This window comes from Tyto alba, unplaced genomic scaffold (assembly GCF_018691265.1).
Source record: "Tyto alba isolate M040663 unplaced genomic scaffold, T.alba_DEE_v4.0 Super-Scaffold_42, whole genome shotgun sequence".
NCBI lineage: Eukaryota > Metazoa > Chordata > Aves > Strigiformes > Tytonidae > Tyto > Tyto alba.
In genome coordinates this window covers 30,495,226-30,513,328 of record NW_024881318.1, presented here as the reverse complement: position 1 = coordinate 30,513,328, position 18,103 = coordinate 30,495,226, and the positions used below count along the sequence as shown (strand labels likewise).

The following is an 18,103-nucleotide window of genomic DNA, read 5'->3' as shown; positions in this document are numbered from 1 at the left end:
TTAAGCTTTGATGGAGAACTAGTGTCATGTCCTCACATAACCAGCTAAGGTATTATTTGATATTTATACACTTTATCATCTGATACTAACAATGTATTTTGTTCCACACAAGAAGCTGAAAAGATAAAACATATCAGGAGGCCACCATTTATGAGATTTATGAAAGACAATTATTTTTTTCCATGACTGGTATTGTCATGGTAATATTTTCGTGCTGGATATATAACAACAGTGTGATGAAGAAGGCTTTTTCTGACTGAGATGAATTAGTGTGTAAAGCCTCTGCAGTAAAACTAAACCTTTAAGTATGATCTGAATGAAGAAGGGGAAGGGTTTGTGTATGCTAGGGATAAAGATATTTTCAAGAATAAGGAACAGCTAAAACATGTTGGAGAGACGGGAATAGGAAATGGAATCAATCTTGTGTTATTGCAGCCTCTGGAAGGGAAGGAGTGATGAAAGAATCAGAGGGAATAGTGGAAGGGTATTTACCTTGAGGAAAGTATTTATTGGGAATTGTGCCCATTACTTACCAGAGATTGAGACGAAACTTGAAATATTGTGTGGGATGCAGTGCTTTTTCCTTTGATTGAAGTCTAGCAAACTTGTTCTGGTAAGTGTATGTGTTAACTGTAAGACTGTCCTATTCCAAGTGAAAAACTTATGAAAATGTTTGTCATTGTGGTCTTTTATTTGATACATACACATAAGAGCTATAAAGCCATTCCCGTTCCTAATTGCCATTATAGTAGCTCAAGTGTTACTAAAGGGTCAAGAGAAGAGTTCTGATCTCTACGTCACCTTCTGTTCTTTGAAATACAACAACCTGGAGATAAACAGCATTACTTACCTGATCTTACATCTTCAGAACACATCATAAATAATAATCTGAATTAATAGAATATGATTAAAATTGGGATATTTTTGTCAGAATTTTTTTTTTAAAGGTGTCTTTAATATCTTTTCTTCAGTTGGCTATTATGTTTCAGGAGAGGATATTTAGGAGAATACAAACACTGCCACCGTTAATTTTAACAAGTTGCCCACATTGTTCTTTAATAGCAGAAATTCATCTCTAGATGCGAAAATACATAATTACCTTCTTCAGTTTGCTCAGGAAGCCCACTTAAGTCCTGGAGTGCGAAAGCAGCATTTAAACAAAAAATGTAACACTTCTAGATTTGTGTAATTTGTGGCTGTTTAATAGAGCTGCTGTATGTGCCTGAAAGGGTGTGCCTCCTCCAAACAGGAAGGGATCCTCTCACAGGGAGCAGCTTAAAGGGGAGAATTAGAAGTGAATGTGCTTCCTGCATGAGAGTAAAGATGAAGTGGTTCATGAGTCAGCAACTTGGGGGTAGGAAGAAAGTCTTTCTCTATGCTTTTTCAGTAATATATACATGCTAAGTAATTTATGTCAGTATCACACTTGGATTCTGCTTGTCTTAATCTGACAAAATTAAGATCACAGGTTCATGCTATAGACGGTAAAAGTTGCTTTCTTTAGTTTTTTAAGATCAGTTTAATAACTAGACATTTTACCATATAATTAGAGCCTATCGAAGGGTTCAGCTGTTTACATTCATAAGCAGCAAGGGAAGATGTCAGAAGTTCACATATTATCAGAAGTACTTTATACGTAAGAAATTACTGATGGAAGTAATTTAGTAGTAAAGTTTTGGTAAGTTCTGTTAGTTGGATACCATGGGTCTACAAATTAATGTAAAAAAAAAAAAAAAAGGCATTCATTTTACCCTGACCAAAACAACAGGGTTTTGTTCAAAACTTCTAATTGGAGCCATCTGTTTCTAAAAGATGAGTTTTAACACAAACAGAAAAGTTTTGAATTTGAGCTAGAAATTACTGGGAAAGATTCTATGGCTTGTCTCAAGCAGGAGCGAGGATTAAATGAACAATGGTCTTCTGCAATTTAAAAGTAATTCCTTTTCTTTTAACATAATAATCTAGCGAGCAGTATTTAGTGTTTAAGGCAGTATTGTTTCATCTGACAGGATAACATATCGGCATAAATAGCATGTGCATGTGTAATGTACTAGCCCTTACCTGAAGTTGGTGGTGCTCAATTATTTCTGTAAGGGAGTTTTTAAATGAGTATGGAGTATGTTTTTAGGTTAATTAAAATGTAAAGTCTTACTGTTTCCAAACACTGATAGAGTTACAGGTAGCTATACGTGGTGAGTGTGGCAGGTCATCCACTTTACAGGAATACAAGTCTGCTTATTTGTGATAAGTTCGTTGTTTTCTGAATAAGTATAAAATGTTTATTCAGTAAATACAGCAAATTAATTCCATGGGTTTTTTCTTGTATTTTTCAGCTGGAACTTAGAAACAAATATATGATTCAAATTATTTTTTTCAGGTATTAAGTCTTAAAAGAGGTACTTGTTTTCAAGAAGTACAATGGATAACGTGAGAAAAGTTGGTAGCAACTCATGCAGTGATGGAGTTCTACTTAGAATGGGCCTCAATGATAACAAAGCTGGAATGCAAGGTTTGGATAAAGAGAAGATCAATAAAATCATCATGGAAGCAACCAAGGTTGGTTTGATTACACTTTTTCTGGTGCTTTACCTGTTGTTCAGTATATTAAGGCCTTCTTCCTCCCCCAGATTTTATCCCTCGTGTAAATTGAGGGCATCTTCTAAAAAGAAATGCATGTGTGGGAAGGGGAGGGACTGTAGCCTAGGGTACCATGGGTTACTGTTGGATTTGTCACAGGGACATGGAAGGACACAACTGAGTCCTTAGGAGTTCCCTTTTTGCTGGAAGCAATACATAAATATCACAACATTCTCCAGAGGTGTTTGTGAAGGTTTCGGCTTCCTTAGGCCTCTTGTTTAACCTTTTCCATTTATTTTGCCTGCCCCATCTTTAATCAGCCAAGCAGATCTACATCTATCAGTTACCTTCATGTAACTGCTGAATTTGATGTAATCAGGTTTTTCTAGTACTTTCAGTAGAATTTCTTTGTGCTTACTGCCTCTCTTCTTGACTGTCTTGTCAGTATTCAAGTGAGGTCCCCAGTAGCATGCAACTTTGTATCAAAGATCGACAGTGGACCCCACAAATCCACAAAGCATTGAAATATTGGTCCTCTTACTTGTTATTGGACAGTCTTCATATAGAACTATATAGGGATAACACTTTATTTCAGCAGCTCTGTTTTTTCTTACTTTTCCTTGCACAAATGTGTATTTCATTTGATGTCACTATGGCCCTAGGTTATGTGCTTGATATTTTGCTTATGAATTCTGTGTTGGCTACTATTGCTCTGTGGTAAAATGAGGGGGGTGGGCAGAGCAGAAAACGTTCTACAAACAGCTCTTATTTGGCAAACTTTTTTTTTTGCTTGTGTTTTCACTAATGATGCTTTATATGCTATCAAGGCCCTTACTGATTAGATATTTTCTTATTTTCTACTTATTCTGTTCACTCTTTCTTGAAAACTTACTGCTCTATCAGACATATCCCTAATGAAGATATTTGGATGAACTGTTTCGTCAGAACAGTTACTGCTTCATTTCCTGGTATGAAATAGAATGAACTGTAAAATAGGCTTTCAAAACTGATATGCAAGCATCTATGTATTAGAATATATTTCTGTCAAAGAAGCAGAAGAATTTAAACAGCAGATACAGCTCAAGAAATTTGAAAAGAGGCATTGACTGTTTTTCTTTGGTCTTTAAAATTATACCTACAAACACTACTCAAAATTGTATTACAAGAATTTATAGCATTTCAGCTGCGAAATACTGCAAGAGACATAAAAACCCCTACAGCTTAGTAACAGTCTTAAGTATTGCATTGCTTCCCACATCGTTTTGATGTCTATTTCTTTCAGTGAGTCTCAACAAATCATGTTTGATTGCAGAAGGGTGAAAAGATGAGATGCATGTCTGATATTGGAAGAAAACACACCATAATTTCTTCTAATTAGAGATTTCTTCTAGGCAATGAGATATGACACATTACAGCCTTGCCATTCATCATTTTTATCAATTTATAAAAATGGATATATTTACTTCTTTCATAAATGCCTGATTCTTATTTGACTATGGCTGAGTTTTTGGCATCAGTGGCAGTTTGGTAGTCAAAGGCTTTGAGCTAAAAATTTGTCCACTTTTGCAGATTTTATCAGGTGGTTCAATGAAAGATACTCCCTCTTTCTGCAAATGTTATCTCTCTTGTAAGCTAAGCAGATGTTGGAAGAAAAATATTTTATTTCCTGATTTCTGATTTTTTTTTTTCTTTTCTATTTCATTTTATGCCCTTTTTTCTTTGTTATGAGTCAGGAAGGGAAGTCACATTATATGTTCTCTACATACCTGTTGTCTTTTTATGTTTTCGTTACATCTCCTTTTATTCATGCCTCTTCTTGAAGGACCAATTACATACTTGAGAGCAAGAGGGCTTTTTTGTACCCATTTCCTTTGCATCATCCTCTTCCAGATAGCTTCTAATACTACAATATCCTTCAAGATTAAATGGTCAATGAAATACTCAACATTATAAGTGGATTTGACTTTTACAATGTCATTATTTACTTCTATGTAGATTAAACTATATAGAAGTCTGGCAAAAGGCTTAAGTCACTGGTTTTTTAGAGTGTTATACTCCTTATCTTGCAGGTATTGCAAAGAATAGTTCAACTTTTATCTACTATTTTGGCATTTTTGTTGTCAAGAGTTAGAACGAGTAAACACCGTAAGTTCTCTCACTAGTCCCTTATACTCATCTGAGTACAGGGGATCGGAGAAGGAGAGATATTTTTGTGTCAGTTGAGGAGAGAGATATAAAGCACCACTGGTCTCTTGTGAATCATTTATATGAAAATCCAAAGTATGCATTAGAAACTGTTACTGTGTTTTAAGTTTTCTGTATTTAAAGATCAAATATTGTTGTTTATAGGAAACAATATATAAAAACCTTTAGTGTTTTTGCAATTTTCTTCCAGGGTTCTAGATTTTATGAAAATGAACTTAAAAAGGATCAACAAGTTAACCAACGAATTGAAAAAATGATGAAGTTAAAAGAGAAAATTACGACACAAGAGCTCTTGAAAGCACAGCTACAGGTACTAATCTTGTAAAGACTCTTTGGAGTAAATGGTGAATGATAAACGTTTTGATGTGTTCCAGTTTATGGCATTAAATTCTGGTGATAAGGACAGTGTTAACTACTATTTTGATGTTAGTCGTGCAAATAAAAGTACACACTGTATTGAGGACGTAATCATAATAAAAACTTGCTAGAAGAATAGATTGTAAAATCACTCTGAAATGTTCTGTAAATGAGTAAAATGAAGCAAAGTAATTCCTGTTCTTCCAAGTCTGGTCAGTTTGAAGGAATGTCACTATGGTATGTACAAGTTTTGTTAAATACCTTGTTAATAAGTATATCAATCTTGAGTTTACTTTCTGTTTTTGTAATGTATGTATATTTGTGTTCAGTGGCCTGCAGTGGGATGAGGGGGATCACAGTTGTCAACTCTTCTGGACGTGATTTATTCCTTATTTATGCTAATTAATGAAAAAAATCATCATGGCAAGCAGTCACAAGAAGTATAAGTGTCCTGAACTAGAAAGGCAAAGAGGCTATGTCTATTCTCAAATACTCGTGATAGATAATTGCCTCCAAAGTATTACTGTGTATGAAAGGTTGTTAAAAGAAAACAATGGCCCTAAGGTTGCACACTAAATGTTCTTAGACACAACAGAATTAAAGTTGCTTGTAGAAACTTAATTCCTTTCCTTTTTCATTTGTACTGTGATTCAGTCCTTAATTACATGATTACTTGCTATATTTCCCTAACAGTATTCCTGCTTCATTCAGCACACAGTGCAGACAGTGTTCACTGAGTGGGCAATTATTCAGTATTTACTGTTGTCCTTGTTGTTCAGTGGGTGGCCCCAGGCTTTGTTGTACATTAGTATAATCCAACTTTGAATGCAGAATTAGTGACTTCCTCATAGACTTTTCTATGTTGTATACTACACAGTGTGAATTCTTTAAATTATTCTTTCAATACTCCAGCAAAGTAGGGTGATATTTTTGCTTTGTAGATGAGAAGCTGAAGCACGTGAGGATTAAACACATCCATTAATTTTGAATGCCATTGTGAGTATTATAGGTCCTGAGCTTTGGTGTACAATCTTTTTTTGTTCATTGCAGATTTGCAAATCACTCTGTAAATTAAATGCCAGTGTCTCAAATTTGTGCCCAGACAAGCTTGCAATTACTGAGTACCTCTGAAAATTTTGTTATAAGCCTGTATGCCTCAAATGGTTTTAGTTAATCTTCAGCATGAATCAGCTATGTTTCTGCTTGTCCAGTTGCTTTTTTTAGTTTTCTGAGGTAGCTTCTAAGTCATTTAATTATGAAAAAATACTTCCATTTCCATCCTTCATTCACCACAGAACTTTTCATTTTACAAAGAACAGTCTTTCTTATAAAATGAATTATGTGAATGACACAGATCCTATGAAATTAGTGTATGGTTATGTAGTTAAAGAATATATAGTGCAAGCCAATAAATTTTAATTGCTTTGACTACCCTCATGCTGTCTTTCCTTGAACTTGAATATTTGATCTTGCAACATAAGTTTATTTTCTTTTAATGTTCTGTATGAAAATTTCTTTCTACAGGAGAAAAAAATAAATTCTTTCATGTGGGTCTTACTGAGACCTGAGTTTCAAACCCCATGTTTGAAATCTTTATGCCACTTGCTCAAATAGCAGTTGTCTTTATTTGCAGTGGGCAGTAGCTGTTAAGTCAGCTGCCATACTGCATGAGAACTGCTGTTAGATGGGGATAACATGCACACATTTTTGCTGGCTAATTTTAGATCTTTGCTGCTATAAAAACATCTTAAAATCCTGGATTTTGGTTGCATCCTCTGTATGCATATAAGCTCTGGTTCATGATTGTTGTTGCTTCATTTCTTCATCACAAATTCAGACCCTTTTGGTCTCTCCTCACCTTTCTTTTTATCCTATCCCAAATTTTCCTTTTCTTGTCCCACACCCCCAGATTGCCATCAGTCCTCTTTCCAAAGCAGTATTTGTCTCTGCCTGCAGTCCCCACTGAAGTCCCCAGTCTTCTGGCCCAGCCAGTCTTTATCTGTCTGTGTCTGATACCCTAAATAATGCCTCCCCCTTTTCCTGTCTCTTACGCACCAGCTACTTTTCCCCAGGCCACTATCTCCACATTTAACCTTGCAAGCCTTGTTTGTCCTGTTTGTTTTTCTTAGTATGTGCTGTGTGTTGTTTAATCAGCTTCTTTAGGTCTTCAGATACAGATATAGTCAGCTCTCATTATCTTCTTCTTTATTGTTGTCTATTGAGTTCTTTAACTCCTCTTTTTAGTACCACCTTCTGATATACCAGGAGAGAATTGGTTCTCCTAACATTTGTAAGTAGGAGGTACTCCAGAATTACAAATGTATCCGTATATCTACTTCTACGAACACTGCAAGTTCTCATCTGCAGATCAGGTTTAAAGGCTCAGATAGGGCTTCCTAAGCTGGCAGTTGATGTAAGGTAAAAAGAAACAAACAAAAAAATCCCCATTTATTGAATTTGTTGGACAAAATCCTATTCACCTGATGGAAAGAATAAAATGAATAACATGTAGAATCTGCAACATAAATGCTGCCTTTCTCAGCACTACAGTGTGTGTCTGCCAAGGAATTTGTGAGGGTATTTCTCATATTTTTACAGTTTTCCTTAGAAGACCTTCCTTGCAGAAGGACACTTACCACCATTGTTTTTTCAAATATTGGAGATTAGAAAATACTTGTAAATCTTCTTAAAACTGCCATTTCTATGTACAGCTATTTATTTGGGGTTTTGTTTGTTGTTGTTTTTTTTTTTTTTTTTAAATAATCTTAGATGTGACAGGTCATTTGAAGTTTTCCTAATGAATGTAGTCATCTTTTAAGGCAAATTATATACTCTATAGTATCATAGAGTTCTTAATTTTTGAAAACTTTTCTGTAACAGAGTTAGATTGTCCCGACAACCCAGAGTGGAGTTGCTTGAAATTCAGCAGTTGTGAATAATACTTGAAAAATTATTCATCTGCTACTAGACTTGCAAACTGCTGTACTAATGTTTGCTATTTTTATCCATGTGAGTTTTATCCCAGATGTTTATTCTGTAAATAGTTACTACTGTCTTAAATGGTATCACTGTTTGTTACCTCTTTACCTTGTCAAACACTTTTACAAATATAAAACAGATTTTGAATAATCTTTTCTGTCTAATGTTGACAAAGCAATTTATGATAGAAAACTTGTATTTTGCATCATGGGATAAGAAAGAAAGAGAGGTTACTTTTTGATTGTCTAAAAGTCACTGTAAGCAGAATTAAAGTTCTAATTAAAAATTGTAACTTTTAGGGTTTTTTTTCATCTAGTTTAGAAATAAAAAAAACTTAGTATCCCTTTTTATCTTCAAAGGAAAGTTGAAAGCTGCTTTTAAAAACTTGTCGTGGTTTGAGCCTAGAGGGCAACTGAGCACCGTGCAGCCATTCACTCACCCCTTCACATCTCAGTAATAGGAAGGAGAAAATTAAGAAAAAGGGCTCAGGAATCCAGATGTGGGCAGGGAGGGGTCGTTCACCCATTACCGTCACAGGCAAAAGATTCATTGGGGGAAGGAAAAAACCCCCATCACTTTAATTCAAACAGTAACACAGACAACACTTAACACTTAAGGTGGGACAGTGAGAAGTGCCACCACATCCTTCTGGCTTGCGAGGGAGGGTGAACGCTGCTGCACTTTCCTCTCCTGTTCCACATGGCTCCCCCCTCACTGGAGATAGTCCTCCACAAACCTTCTCTGGCATGAGTCCTTCCCATGGGATGCAGCCCTTCCCAAGCTTCTCTGGCATGGGTCACCCCTGTGTGTCACAGTCCTCCCGGTGCTAAACTACAACAATGGGGGCTGCTTCTCCCCACAGAGTCCCGGCTTCCTTTAAGTGCAGCTGCCTGTCCTGGTGTGGGCTCCTCCACAGGCCACAGGTCGGCCTCTGCTTCACCTGGACCTCCATGGGTGGCAGGGGGCAGCTCTGCTGTCTTACCATGGGATACAGGTGTTACTGCACCAGTGCACCTCCCCTGCTTCTTCCTCCTTTCTTCCACTGACCTTGCTGTCTGCATACATGTCTTCTTCATAACTCCTCTTCACAAGTCCCAACCCCCTCCCAGCTTCCCCTTCTTAAATACGTGCTTGCAGAGGTGCAGCCACTGTCGCTAACTGTCTTGGCCCTGGCCAGGGGTGGGTCTGACTTGGAGCCAGGGGAGCTTTCAAGAAGTTTCTCACAGGAGCCACCACTGTAGCCCCCTCCCTTGCTACCAAAAACCCCGCCACAGAAACCCAGCACACTTGTCAACCTGGCTTGCCTCTAAGGAACTATTCTGTAACTTTCCTTATCTTACTAAGGAAACATTTGTAGGTGCCCAGAATTCTCTGAGTATGTCTGGGTGTGGTTTGTTTTGTGGCATATTACTTGTATCTGTTGCTTTTTCTGACAAGTTATATTTTTGTATTTCTGATTAGTTTAATGTAATTTTACTTCATTCTTTAGATGCTTATGTTAGCTGATCAGTAAATATCATCTTAGAAATACATTTGGGGAGAAAAAGCAAAAATAAATTTGTTATTATAAGTGTCATAAATTGGAACGCAGAAGTTATGTATAGAGGAACAATTGACAAAATTAATTAAGCATTGAATTTTTTAATTGAATTTTAATTGAATTTTAGAGTAACCTGGAAATTATCTGTAAAGTAGAGTTTAAGGATGATTTTCATGTTTACTGCATGACTTGAACCCTTGCTGAATTAGTAGCGTAATGAAAAGAATGTAAATGCCCCGCATTTTTTTTTTTTTTTAGTTATTATTTGTATGGCTTTTCCCCTGTGCATTTAATTTGTCTAAACAAGTTTTCTTAGCCTCAGGGAGTATACTATACTCTTCTATATGGAATAGCCTAATTTGAGGCCCCATTCTAGCTGTTTACCCCTCAAATCAGTTTGGAACAAAATAGGGAAAAGACTTTGTAAATCACTACTCAGCAATTTAATTAGAACTTTCATAGCCACTTGCCTTGGTCCAAGTGTCTTCAGCTCCAAAGATGGGGTTTAGGGTTTTTATGGTTTTTATTAAGCAGCTCTGTTGAAGGGAAAAAGAAAGAAACTCTTTCCATGTAACAGTGCAACTTGCTTGTGAACTTTTCTCTGCAGAACCATAAATCCATTGCAGAGACATTTCTGTAATGGTTCCTTGACATCACAAATGTATGTGTGTCCCTTTGTGCTTGCAAGCAAAGTGAAACTTTTTGGTTCTTTTTCACTACTTCTTGCCTATTTGTTGTTTTTTTTTAGAAGTAGCAACCTTTTGTTATGTAGGTTGCTACATAGAAGTTTGCATAGTCATTAGTGTGATTAGATAATCGTAACTTAATAGCACTTTTTTTTTTTTTTTTAAATATTTTGTCTCATGCTTCCAGCATGATGTGTGGTACTGCCAACATAGTCATCTTAAATCAGTAGACCTGAAAAATCACCTGTCAATGCACTTGTGCTTTCTGGTGACACTCACAGTTCATACTTCATTCATAGTTGAAAGATATTTCAGGAGTAAGCACGTGATCTGCAAATCTTTTGCTAAAAGAATGCGGGCAAATTAAGCACAATTAAAGTATTTCATGGAGAAGTCTTGTATGCTTGGCCTCTGCCTTACAACACCATGAGTAAAGGTCACAGTTTACTAGTAGACAATACATTTTTAACTTTTGGAGTGAAACACACTTTCTGTATATGGGCTTTTCTTTAAAAGTCACCTTGCAGTTTTGCTAGCATTCCAGCCTTATATGTTACGGATTTCTGTAACTAATGTTGAGGAATTTTATGAAGGGATTAACAATAGTTTACTTGGCAGTAAATGAACCTATCTGAGACCTTATTTCTGACAAGATAAATGGATCTGCCCTGTGGGCTGTTGGTCCTCTCTTCACCTGTCTGCCAATTTTCTGAAGTGTTATAGCTTAATTTAGGAGTGTTAGAAATTCTCTAATAGCATGTTTTCGGGTTTTTTTAAACAACTTGTAGGACAGTAGCTAAAGCTGCATATTCAGTGGTGTTACAATGTTTCTGTCTGAATCAGATGATGTATCTTTTTTCTGCATTGGTGGGTTTTTGTTGTTTGTTGGATTGGGGTTTTTTTCATACTATTGAAAAAATAGTTGTGTGGGGTTTTTTTTTCATACTATTTGCTGCAGTAGTATTCTCTCTGACAGCAAGTTTCATCAGAAACTTGATTGGGGTTTTTTTGTTAGTGCTGGTTTGATGTGGTTTGGGTTTGTTGGGTTTTTTTAAGCTGTGACAGATGCATATGAGTTTTTAGGATCACCTGTACTGCTGCACTTCTGCTAGGTTAATAGTTTTTCAATTATTGGTTTATTCTGTTCAGGTGGACAAACTTGTCACGGAGCTGGAACAGAGCCGTAACCTTAGCAGTACGATTGTACACATTGACATGGATGCCTTCTATGCAGCTGTAGAAATGAGAGACAGTCCAGAGCTAAAGGAAAAGCCCATAGCAGTGGGATCAATGAGTATGTTGGTAAGGCCAAATATCAAGCTAAAACAGAAATCAATTGCATAAATCTAAAGCCTAATAAACCATACAGTAATAACATAACAGTGCTGTTGTATAGAGAATTTTTTGTAAGTGTGGGGAAAAAAACAACCAAAATAATAGAGGAAACATCTGTTCTTAGACTAGACCGTGTAAGCTGGATTTTATCTTTCAGTAAAAGCGTACTGGTGAAAGTTTAAAGAATGTAAACAAATTGAAAGGTGTGGGGAGGCAGAATGCATAAAAACTCTTGGCCATGTCAATCATTTCTGCATGGAGATGCATGATTAGAACTTGGTTATTTAACACTAAACTTCAAGTACTACTTGATTACTGAACACTAAATTTATTTAATCTCTCCTAAGTCCACCTCAAATTACCATGCTAGGAGATTTGGTGTACGTGCAGCCATGCCTGGATTCATTGCTAAGAAGCTATGTCCACATCTAACTATAGTACCATTAAACTTTGAAAAATATGGCAAAGTGAGTAAAGAGGTAAGTATGAAAGTACTTTATAAACCAGAGGTCAGTGTACTTGGTTTTAGACTCTCTCAATACATCAATTCTAGATAATATGAAAAGTGGTAGTTTAAATATTAAACTCTTTAGTGACATGACTTAACGTAAGTTAAACAAAACACTGGTGCTTTTGAGCAAGGAGGTGAAAAAGTGTTCCATTCACCCATCTTGCCATTTTCGTTAAGTCAGTAGTGATGCTGATAGAGATTTTCAAAACTATGTGGTGAGCTAGTGGTACCACTTGAGCTTTATTCGTAAAACTTCGAACCCATGGATGTCATAATCTGATTACTAGGAGGCTGCAGCTACATAGGAAACATGGAGATAATAATTTAATACGTAGGAAGCATGATGATAATCATCTCATATGATGTGTAATCATAATTTTGAATGCTAATTACTGAAGAGAGAAGCAGAGCATTAGTGAGGTCTAAATGCAGATTCATTTGTTTTAAAAGAAGGGACATAAAATAAAACGCAAAAAGTTAGGGAGAAAAGAAATCACATTTTGCTTTAATGGAAGTAATTTTACTTAGTGCCAGAAGAAATACTTAAGATACCCAAAATCCTGTTTTAAAGAAAAAAAAAAAAAAAAAGAAAAATATAGTTTGTAGGTCTTAAATCAAACTAGTGCATTGCACAAGTCTCCTGACTTCAATAAAATTATGCCAATATTTATTTATTTATTTTTATGAAGCCTGAATCTCATCATATAAATAAAGTAAAATAAATACTAATTTTGGTCTTACTTGATTTATCTCACTTTTGTTGTAAAAAAGCATATATAAATATGACTATTTCAGAATGGGTTTGAACTTGTTAAGGATCTTGGATTTCATGATACGTATTTCATCTGTTGTTTGATGGGGTAAAGTATTAAAGGTTCAGGTTGATTTGTTTTTTTAGTTATGTTTTTTTTGTGGGATTTGGATTGAAAATATTTAAATATATTTCATTTTGTCATTAGAAGTTGAGCAGTGAGTCATATTTTTAACCAGTTTCAGAAAGATGAAGCGCATGTGAACAAGTGTGATACCTAAGAATTTGACCAAAACTGATAGAGCAGATGTGATGCAGTAAAATGTTCCTCCTTTTTAGAAAAAGAAAAAAAAAAAAAAAGAGGGGGGAAAAATTGGAGAAAAGGTAGAAATTTTATTTTGGCCATTTGACTTACTATGTTGCCTTTTGGGCAGATGCACTTGCCACTAAAGATTTGTGTAACAGACTTTGCCTGTGATGTAACCAGTGCTCTGAAACGTTGGCTATAACTTTAGTTTGAATATAATTTAAAACTTAGGTGTTGTTTATTTTTTTTAACCTTTGCTTCTATGATATCTGACACACAGTGCACAGAAAGGTGCATCAGCTCATGTGCTTTGCTGAGGTCCCAGGTCCCCAGAGTTTTATTCAGGTGGTCACTGCAGTGTCTGTGAACCTAGTGCCTGTGGAGCCCTTGTACACTGATCTTAATGGCCTCTGCAGTAAAATACACTGCTAAAAATCTGTTTAGTTCTCAATTATCATTGGTATCTTGCTACTTGTGAGAAGCACTACTATGATTTTCCAATATCAATAAATAATTTGTTCCATAAATATCTTTAATATTGATTTATCATCTTGAAGTTTCAGAGTACATTTGTTCACCTCATAATTGTGTGTCAAGGTATGCTCTTACAGCAGCAATGCTTTAAACTTCCATTATGTGTTTATCAAGGTTAGAGAAATACTGACTGAATATGATCCCAATTTTATGCCTATGGGCCTAGATGAAGCCTACCTGAACATAACAGAGCATTTGGAGGAAAGACTGAACTGGCCTGAAGATAAAAGAAGATTCTTTCTTAACACAGAAAGCACTATGGAAAAAAGTAAGCAAATTACTCTCTTCTTATGCGGTCACCTGACACTGAGGGGACAGATGGTTTCTTTTAGGAATCCTTGGCAGAATGATGATGACACTGAATTGTAGTTACAATTTAAGCTTTATTTTCTTGACAGGAAATTATGATTAGTATAGCAGAGAATTTATGATTATAATGGCACAGGATTTCTATAGTCAGAATCAATGTGGTATAGACTGTAAGTAGCAAAATACAGAATTTATAATACAACTTAACTTACTATTTCTAACCACTTGGGTCCTCTGCAGATCAGGTCAAATCTTAATACATGGTTTGCTGTATCAGTATAACAATCACTCGATAATGTAGACTTGAAAACCATATAGAAGAATACAAGTCACTCCCTCGGTCCTTGGAGGAAGCAGACGGCAGTGGAGGCATCCCCGGCCACCGGTGGGTCCCAGGTCTCACAGTCCAGCAGCAGTTCTGGTCCAAGTTCCCCCTTAGGACTTGTACCTGCTTGGTTTTACAGACAGTGCTCTGGGTGCTGTTAGGCTTCCCTGATCTGTGGCGGGGCCACCAACACCGCGGGGTTGGCCGGTGCCTGGGGCCTTCAAGGCAGGCAAGGAAGGGCTTAGTAATGGGCCTGGTGCCCAGGAGCTTTGAGGCCAGTAGGGAGGGGGAGGAGAAATCTGGTTTGTCCAGTTGGTGCACAGGACCTCCAGGGCCTGATAACGGGGGAGGCGGGGAAAAGGGAACGAGTGTGTGACCTGGTTGGTCACAGGGAATGGCTGATTGCCCTTTAAAATGGCATTAGTTATTCTAACCACATTACCAGAGTTGGGAGCAGCGGGTACCAGTTACACCTGCATATAATGTAAACTTCAGATAAGCTGCACCCATTGAAAGTGTAGATACTGAAGTCCTTGCATAATTTGTCCTCCCATATTCTGTCTACCTCCAATTTGTTAGTTTACAGATTAACTTTCTCTGCTACTCACCCATGCATGAAAGGTATACAGCTAATGATTTGGACTTGAAGGATTCCATTTTTATTTTAACTTGAGTAAAATGTGTGAGAAGTGGTACTAGGTTTACTAAACCCAATTGTGTGTTCTAGGTGTGTATTTTTCCTTTGCAATTCAAATGATAATTTTGCAGATAAGTAGTAATAATGTTGTGGTTTAAGGTGGCGTAGACTAAATTTATTGTTCTAAAGGTTGTTTGTATTTCGCAAAGATGTTTCCTAAAATACTATAGTGAGTCTGGTACATCAGAATTATGAGAAATTGCCTGCAAAGATAGTGTGCATAAGTTCTAGTTACTTGATTATTTTAAAGGACTAAAAATGTGTAATGAGCACAGCAGGAGTTACAGTAGTGCTTAAGATATGACTGGATTTCAGTTGACTCTAGAAGATGGAGTTGGAACCACATCCACAACTGTATGCCCAATTGGGAATAATAAAAAAGAAGGAGTCATACGATTGGTTGATTAATGAACAAACCAGAACATTTTTATTATCAGTGTTGAAAAATTATGTAAATGGCCATTAAGACGATAATCAGGGATACACTACTGCTGAAAAGCATTAATAGAATAGAAAGAAACAAACTGGCGTAGTCGTAACAAAGTAAATATCAGCAATATGTAATCATGTGCCTCTTCATACTTCTCTGACATCCGTGTTCTTCTGAAACACAAACAAGCACTCAGAATGTGAAACCATAATAGAAAGTTTGTGGAGTCAGACAAAGGGCTGCTGATGTGACTCATTCTATCATGAATGCAGTTGTAAACAAGAAGCTCAGCAGGCTGATGGTTCTAGAACCAGATATTCCAGGACCCTAATTCTCTTCAGAGAATATCGAAAAAAATTCTGCAAAAGATTTTTACTTCAACCAAAAAAGGGAGCGTCTAGCCTTCACTCTCATATGAAACAAAAATAATGCCAAAATTTTGATGTTTTTCTGCTGCAACAGGCCATTAAACCTTGTTGCTTTTTTGGAAGTTATGTCCAGTCTCCTAGCCAATTCTTACAATCTCAGCCAAGCTCAAATCATATTAAGAACAAAGCAGTTATGACTCTCCTTTCTTCAAACAACAAAAGCAATGCAATTGCTTTGGCTAAATATTTTTTTTTTCTCCAGACAGAAAAATTAAAACTGCTAATGAACTCTATTTAGCCACTGCAGAAGGAAATCAGTAAAGTGTATGTTTTGTATGATGGATTAATTGTTTGTATTTCTGTCTAACATAGACAAAGATGATATAAATATGGCTGCCAAATTTAATGAAGGTGGATACTCTTCTTCACCAGTACTGTTTGAAGACAGCACACCTCTGATAGATGACCACCCTGAGCAAAGAGATCAATCAGTGGAAAATTCAGTTGTCTTTGGAACTTCTGCAGAAGAAGTTGTGAAGGAAATTCGCTTTAGGATTGAGCAGAAAACTCAACTGACTGCTAGTGCAGGTATTCAGACACACATGACAATAACACATGACACATAACAATGCTTTGTCTTTCCATGGTGTCTTCTACTCTAATCTCAGAGCACATTAATTAATAAATGAGCATTTCCACAGCATTGTTGTGCTGCAAAGAAATATGATCTCTTTGCAAGTTTACAGAGACTGTGACTTTCAAGTGTTTCCAGAGATGTTATGTCTATCAAAGCCACTGCTGTTTTGTTTCAGTATCTAATCACAGAAACAGTTATATCTTCTTTTTGCTTCTTTCTTCTTGAAATACAAATAGTATGAAAGAATGACCAGTGTGCTCAGAGCTAATCTTGGCACCAGTGGTTGTTGTTTTAATACTTGTAAATTTTTATAGTAAGCCACTGGTCATAGTTAAATCTGACACTGTTTGCTAAATTGCTGTTAGTTTGAATAGCAGATCCATGTTGTTCAGTATTTCTAACAGTTCTCCACACTGTTCCTTGCTTAAGTCAATATCAAAATTCATTTAAAAATTAGCTCTCAGAAAAGTAAATGTGTGTTAAAGTTAATAAACTATTCACTAGCTTTTTAATATATACCATTCAAGTTTTCTGTCTTTCGACTTCAGGCAACCTACCTGTAAATCTCAACTGTTTTGATAATAATCTGGATTAGATCACTTAAAAAAGTGTAAATCCCTAGCCACTTGTTTTGGATGCCACCTGAACTGCTTTGTGAACCAGGTCAGTGAGGCATCAGGGAGTGCTGAGCTTTATGAAGCAGATGTGGAAGGCAGGCCAGGGCAGTGTTGAGTGTAAGCAGCAGTAAAAAAAAAGCTAGTAGGAAGAAGCAGGATGAGACCCCCCCCTCCCATGTATGTTATCTCATGGGTGGTAGCAAAATAATCATTTTGTTCTACTGAAATTTTGCCTTCCTAAGTTAGTGTTTACAAAACAGACACAGCTTTTATAAGTGCATCAGGGGTTTTAAGCCCCCAAATTAAAAACAGTTAGAAGGCTAATTGAAAAAATACTGATAATCAACAATAAATAGAATTGCTTCTACCATCTTGAATAATACACCACATCAGTGAGCAAATCAAAATTTAGTCCTCTAGGCCTGTAACACAGAATAATTCTATTTTTCTTGCTAAACTAATTCCAGAGCTCATTTGTAAACACAGTTAGTTTGATAGATAAGAGCAATCTCTCCGCACCAATGTCAGTGAAATATATATATATTTCTAAATGACTTCATAGTGGTAGCCCACAAAAGACTTTAATTTGGTAAATTTTGACAAGATTAATTCAGTCTTTTTGCTGAAATACAAGGAACAAATACCTCCTTCTCATTAAGAGTTCATTATAACAGTCTTTGTAAGCATTTCCTTTTGTCTTACTGTAATCAGCATCAGAAAATCGTTCAATCATGTAACTGATGTTATTTTTAAACACTTGGTATTTAACCCCTCACAACTGATTATAGCACGTTGTGTTACTCTGACTGTCTTCAGATATTAGGTACGCTTTATCTGGTGTATCCGTTATATTTAATCCTCCACATGTATTTATGTGCTCACATGTCTATTACAAAATTATCTTGTAGAATTTTAACTAGTCTGGTTATCAGTTATTA

The 18,103-nt window shown here is 36.2% G+C and overlaps 1 protein-coding gene across 8 annotated transcripts in view; it reads left to right on the top strand.

Annotated features, from left to right (window-relative positions):
• The window catches only part of POLK (DNA polymerase kappa), a 37,346-nt gene that overhangs the window by 8,355 nt on the left and 10,888 nt on the right, over window positions 1–18,103 (top strand). For 6 of the 8 annotated variants that reach the window (XM_042804628.1, XM_033009110.2, XM_042804629.1 and 3 more), the window contains exons 2-7: window positions 2,378–2,556; window positions 4,973–5,092; window positions 11,494–11,646; window positions 12,027–12,158; window positions 13,897–14,050; window positions 16,284–16,499. In XM_042804628.1, the coding sequence (XP_042660562.1) occupies window positions 2,419–2,556; window positions 4,973–5,092; window positions 11,494–11,646; window positions 12,027–12,158; window positions 13,897–14,050; window positions 16,284–16,499 (913 nt within the window). In that variant the 5' untranslated portion in view covers window positions 2,378–2,418. Of the gene's footprint in view, window positions 1–2,377; window positions 2,557–3,522; window positions 3,546–4,972; window positions 5,093–11,493; window positions 11,647–12,026; window positions 12,159–13,896; window positions 14,051–16,283; window positions 16,500–18,103 lie in introns of those variants that run through there. The other 2 variants (XM_033009113.2, XM_033009114.2) reach the window with 2 other exon arrangements.